This window comes from Varanus komodoensis, unplaced genomic scaffold (genome assembly GCF_004798865.1).
Source record: "Varanus komodoensis strain SLA01 unplaced genomic scaffold, ASM479886v1 scaffold26, whole genome shotgun sequence".
Taxonomy (NCBI): Eukaryota; Metazoa; Chordata; class Lepidosauria; order Squamata; family Varanidae; genus Varanus; species Varanus komodoensis.
In genome coordinates this window covers 9,299,531-9,304,717 of record NW_025335684.1, presented here as the reverse complement: position 1 = coordinate 9,304,717, position 5,187 = coordinate 9,299,531, and the positions used below count along the sequence as shown (strand labels likewise).

The following is a 5,187-nucleotide window of genomic DNA, read 5'->3' as shown; positions in this document are numbered from 1 at the left end:
CCCTTAGAGAATGAGCTGAGCCAAAGTGCTAGAGGTGTCCTGCGGTCGTGTGGTCGATTCGATGGAATCGAGTTGTCCCATTGCCTTGCCATACTTTGTCCTACACTGTCGTGCCGCGCCTTGATGGCTCTTTTTGCAGATAAGGCGGCCTATACATGCCAGTACAAATAAATGAAGCCATACAAAACACCAGGATCTCACAACAAGCAGACTGAAAGTATAGCACAAGCGCAATTATATAGCTTTCCGGTAGTAACAAGAATGCCTGAATTCAAGTTGCAGGCAGCGAGCTGAGCTGTGATGGGTTGTTCTCTTGTTCCCACTGCACAGGAAGAAGTTTAGCCGCTCTCAGTAACTCTGCAGAAATGCTGTCTTCAATCAGGTTGTTGTTGTTGTTAGTCGTGAAGTCGTGTACAACCCATCTCAACCCCATGGACAACATTCCTTCAGGCCTTCCTGTCCTCCACCATCCCCCGAAGTCCACCTAAGCTCACACCAACTGCTTCCATGTATTTAATATATAAAAAGGCACTGACCTTCCAGGAAGGGGCCAGCTGTGTGCTCTTTTGAGTAGTCAGCTTTACAGAGACAGTGGGCTGCTAGATTTCAAAAGCTGTTTATAAAGACTCTTTATGTCACAATAAAGGCTCGGTGCTTTGCACATTTAGTCTGAAAAAAATGCCTACAGAAGACTTGACTGGGGAAAAGTAGGAATTGTAGGACTTTTCTCCCTTTCTTTCATAATGCATAGATCTCCCAGCATGCCCCATTCAGGTGGGACATGCCTGGAATTGCTGGACTTTCCCCTGTCTGAATGTCTCTGCTTTTTTCCAGCAAAGAACCTAAGCCGTTTTACATAACCCTTCTTTCCTCCATCGTATGATCACTACAGTCGCCTGGGAAGCCCTTTTGGCAGTTATAGGCAGTATATAAATATGTGCATAACTAAACATTCCTGCAAGGTAAGTGAGGCTGAGAGTCAGTCAGTGACCGGTCTCCCAGTGACCTGCATGGCCAAAGCAGGTCTCCTGACTCCAACACTCTAACCGCTAGATGCACATCGGATTGCGTCCTATGTCTTGTGTCTGAGAATACGCCCGGCATTGCGCACGGAACCAACCGTCTCCACCCCTGCCGCGGACTGAGAAACCCCGAAGTTGCCTCCTACACAAGCTCTCCTTCTCTAAGGATACTAGTTCTATGTTCCTCACGCTCTCAAGGCCTACCTTGGCTACCGCCCGCTACACAAACCTCCTTTCCCTATTGGAGGAAATGGCCGCCCGTCCCTGGCAACCCGAGGCCGCCCCTGGCAACCCCAGGACGCCTTCAAGCCTGGGCGGAAGGGAGGATGGACGCGCTTCGAGGGGCCGGAGCCATGCGGGGACCCTTGTCCGAGCGGAGCCTCGCCCGCTCCGTGGCCCACAGGCTGTGAGACCCGGGGAGGCGACTTTCGGGGCTGGGAGCTGGGGCTGAAGAACGAAATATAATCATTAATCATATTATCATCTATTAGTGTTAATGATATATTAATCCATCGGTTTCCAGAGGAGTAGTTGTAGCAAAAACTGTGACTTAAAAAGGAGTGTAGCAATAATCATGCGTACATGCACGTGCAATGTGTATAAATTCCCAGATACAGGCAAGAAGTGCTGAGAGACGTATTAGTAAGTGCTCCTTCTGCAAAAGTTTGTGTGGGTGACTTAATTTTCACACAGGGGCAAGCTTTCAATGCCAAACTTGTGAGCTGATGGTAAAGATGCCTCTGAGCATGGACAGACTGCTTTCCATTCCCAGTCAGAGGGCATAGCTTCTAGAGATCAGGCACTTAAATACATTTACATTTTCAAACCAACAGTGAGGAAAATTTCTGGAGTAGAGGACAACGGTGGCAGGTTTGGCATGTTCTGAGGCTGAGAATTGATCTTTGAATCCTACTTTTGAACTGTAATTAGAAAAGAAAGGAGAAATATCTCTGTACAGAAGCCTGCATAGAACTGTTCGTTATGAATCTTATTTTATTTAGTATGCTGCTCAACAGCTGAAGCTATCTCACTTATGACTGCAAAGGGACAAAGGTGTCCTTCTTCCCTAAAAAATAATCCAATAAAGATGATTAATCATAAAATGTGGTTTCCCTCTGCTTAGAAAGTATTACATTGATGTGCAAAGGAAAGAAGAGTCCTTTGATTCATCCGGAGTCATCAGTGATGGAAATGAATTACTGCATTCAGTAAGTATTTTCTGGCATTTGGGCTGCAAGATCACTGCTTTTGGGCAGTGGGTTATTAAGGCAGGTTTCTTAAACTGTCCAAGCATAGTTCAGTATATGCTGTATTTTCACATTATGCAGGCATATTAGAGCTATTTGCGGATAATACTCTCTTCTGTTATCTGGATGCAGCATGACATAAAAATCAAGAAGAGTCTTGCTGGACCATACTAAAGGCCTATTAGTCCAGTACCCCATTTTCAGACAGTAGCCAACCGGCATACCCTGGAAATTCACATGCGGGACATATGGGCAATAGCAACTTTCCACAACTGTTCCCTGCAAACTGATAAATAAAGGTGGGCTGTTTTTCGACAGTGGAAGAACAAAAGCACACTAGTTTGTGGTTCATAGCTTTAACTTTCTTGGTCATTATCTCAAGTCTTCCATGCCTGATTCTGAGTAGCTTCTGAGGACTTACTTTGTTTCTTTTGCAGGAGGTGGCATATCTGATGATGCAAGAGGACAAGAAGGAACATAACTTTGCCAAGATCAAATTGGAAGCATCCTTGCGTGCCTATGTGGGGAGCGCTGAAGAATGTAACCGAAAAGTCAAGAAAAGCCCCAAAAAGCAAAAAGATTTGGAAAAGCTGATTAAAAAGATGGCTCAAGTAATGCTTAGAATCACACTTTCATATCTCTATGCCATTTCCTTTATGAATGTCACCTTATTTATACATGCAATCAGATATTTCCATTCAAACGCACAATCAGATTCATGTGCTGTTTATGAGCTGCCCAGAGAACATTAATTATTAGGCGCATTACAAAAGTATTAAAATAATGAATACATAAATATGTTCATTTGGAGCATTCATCTTTGTAAATTACGTCCACACTATTGAAACGTTCAACCTCTGTGCAGAACACACTCCTACCTGCCTTGGCAAGTCAGTACCTGATGAGGTTTGAAGACAATGAATGGAACGACGAAAGAAAAAAATGCCCCTGCACACCCCATACCGATGAGAGTCAAGGCCCACTCTACTGCCTGGTAGTTGGGAGAGTCTCGTACCAGTCCCTGTTCCCCAAGGGCCAGCGTATTCATTGCAGACAATGCCTTGCTGTTTCTGTATTTGCAAACTTCAGAGCTGGCTCTGGGTTTTGAGGGCCCCTGGGCAAGACAGCCACATCCCTGAGGAAATCTACCTTCTCATCAGCGTTGTTGCCAGCTGCTGCTCTGTTCCTGCTTCTCCTTTTCCTCATTATTGCTCCCCACTTGCTTACCGTTCAGAAAATGAGCAGTGGCATCTTCTCTTTTGCCAGTATACAACATCCATTGTCTGGGCCAGAGAGAGGGGCTCTTGAACAAGCCAGTGGCAAGATGAGGCTGAGGAACAGGTCTGGGGGCACTTGTCTATGCCATCTTTGATGCCTGCCCTGACAAAATCTGCAGCGATCGTTGAAATCCACATGGTTCGGTCTGATGCTTTCCTAGATTTGCAAAGAAACTAGTGCTCTGACTTCTATTAGACAAACTAGTAATATGGTCTACCTCTTTCTTTATAGGATTATGTACCGGAGAGAAAGGAGGAGGGAAAAGCAAAAAGGTAACCAATATTGCTGAGCTTATGCAACTGAGCAAAAAAACCTTGCCTCCCCAAATGTACATCTATGGCAGACATAAAAGCATGTCCATCTTTAATGGTAGCAGTCAAATTACAGTAAACATGGCAGTAATACACAATATACTTTTCTCTTGGTCAACCAAAATGGTGAACAGGCTTTCAAGTTCTCAAGCAGACTTCATACTGTTACGTGTACCATCTAACCTGACGAAGAGTGCTGGAGAACTCAAAAACTCAGTCCCTATTTTGTGACATTTGGTTGATCTTAAGAACGGCATTGCCCTACTGTGGATTGTTGGGGCCAACATGGCTCTCTGTACTCAGCACGATCCTCTACATATTTACCTAGGATGTCCTACTCAAGTTCCATGAGGTTTCATCCAGACTGAGCAGGTGTTGAACACTTAGACCATCCCACTCAAGCCACAGATGGGCTGCAGGGTGCAGAAACATCACTGGGACTGAGCCTAATTGGGTCACTTGATGCCGCCATGACATGCGCAGGGCAGTGCCTAGTTCCCATAGGTTTGCCATTCTGAGATGAAGAAAGGCATACAGTTTTGAGTAGTGCATGCATTTCATCATTTAGAGAGGGGTTCTTGCTGTAACCATCAGTCTTTTGCTTGGCATAAATTAAGTGGCACCTTCAATCTTTCATTAGGCAAAGAAAACTGCATGCAACTGCCACCCCGTCCATGTCACCAGAAAGTTTACGGAGACTTGTTTCATCTGCTTCCAAGCTGATTGTGGCCGCTGTATGTATCAAGTTCCACCCTTCTATTCACTGATGATGGTTGGATCTTTGCCTGTAAAATGTGTCATTGCTCCTTATTTTTCTGCTTGCAATGTGCCCATAAATTGGCTTTTTTGCCGTTTTGATTCCCCTAAATATTTTGACAATAATTTCCTCATGGTTGCTTTTGTTTTGGAGTAGATATGAACAGCTTTTGGGAACCCATCTCTCACAAACTCCAGAGAGAGGGTTTCTTTCCCAAGAATCCCTCTTGATTCTCTCTGCAGACTTCTGAAATCTCCCCAGAAGAACTGGAAACAACTCAAGAAAGTGGTTCATCACCAGAGAGAAGAGAGGAGAAAAATCTTCCGAGTTTGGGTAATGGCAACAAGCAGTGCCTTTCTTTCACGCAATCCCACAAGGATGAAGCAAGGAGGTATGGGAGCTTGAGAATATTATGTCCAATTGCCTTTTTAACAAAAAACTGTGCCCTAAAATCTCTTCTGGCCAAACAATTCCATGTCCCACAATAGTTTCTGTCCTTCCGGGATCTCACCTTCTTTTCTCCTGCTTTTTATTCTGTATCCATGCAGTAATTCCCATCACTGCTGCATACT

The 5,187-nt window shown here is 44.7% G+C and overlaps 1 protein-coding gene across 1 annotated transcript; it reads left to right on the top strand.

Annotated features, from left to right (window-relative positions):
• Positions 1 to 1,345: 1,345 nt before the first annotated feature.
• Positions 1,346 to 5,187, top strand: LOC123025107. Its single transcript, XM_044433612.1, has 6 exons — positions 1,346 to 1,428; positions 2,146 to 2,230; positions 2,707 to 2,880; positions 3,779 to 3,819; positions 4,499 to 4,592; positions 4,858 to 5,187. The coding sequence occupies exons 1-6, from the start codon at positions 1,349 to 1,351 to the stop codon at positions 5,101 to 5,103; spliced, it is 720 nt and encodes a 239-aa protein (XP_044289547.1). The 5' UTR covers positions 1,346 to 1,348; the 3' UTR covers positions 5,104 to 5,187.

Coding starts and splice junctions, on each gene's coding strand:
- LOC123025107 (XM_044433612.1), top strand. CDS start 1,349: ATGGACGCGCTTCGAGGGGCCGGAGCCATGCGGGGACCCTTGTCCGAG. Junction 2,881..3,778: donor TGATTAAAAAGATGGCTCAA/GTAATGCTTAGA, acceptor CTTTCTTTATAG/GATTATGTACCGGAGAGAAA. Junction 3,820..4,498: donor GAGGAGGGAAAAGCAAAAAG/GTAACCAATATT, acceptor ATCTTTCATTAG/GCAAAGAAAACTGCATGCAA.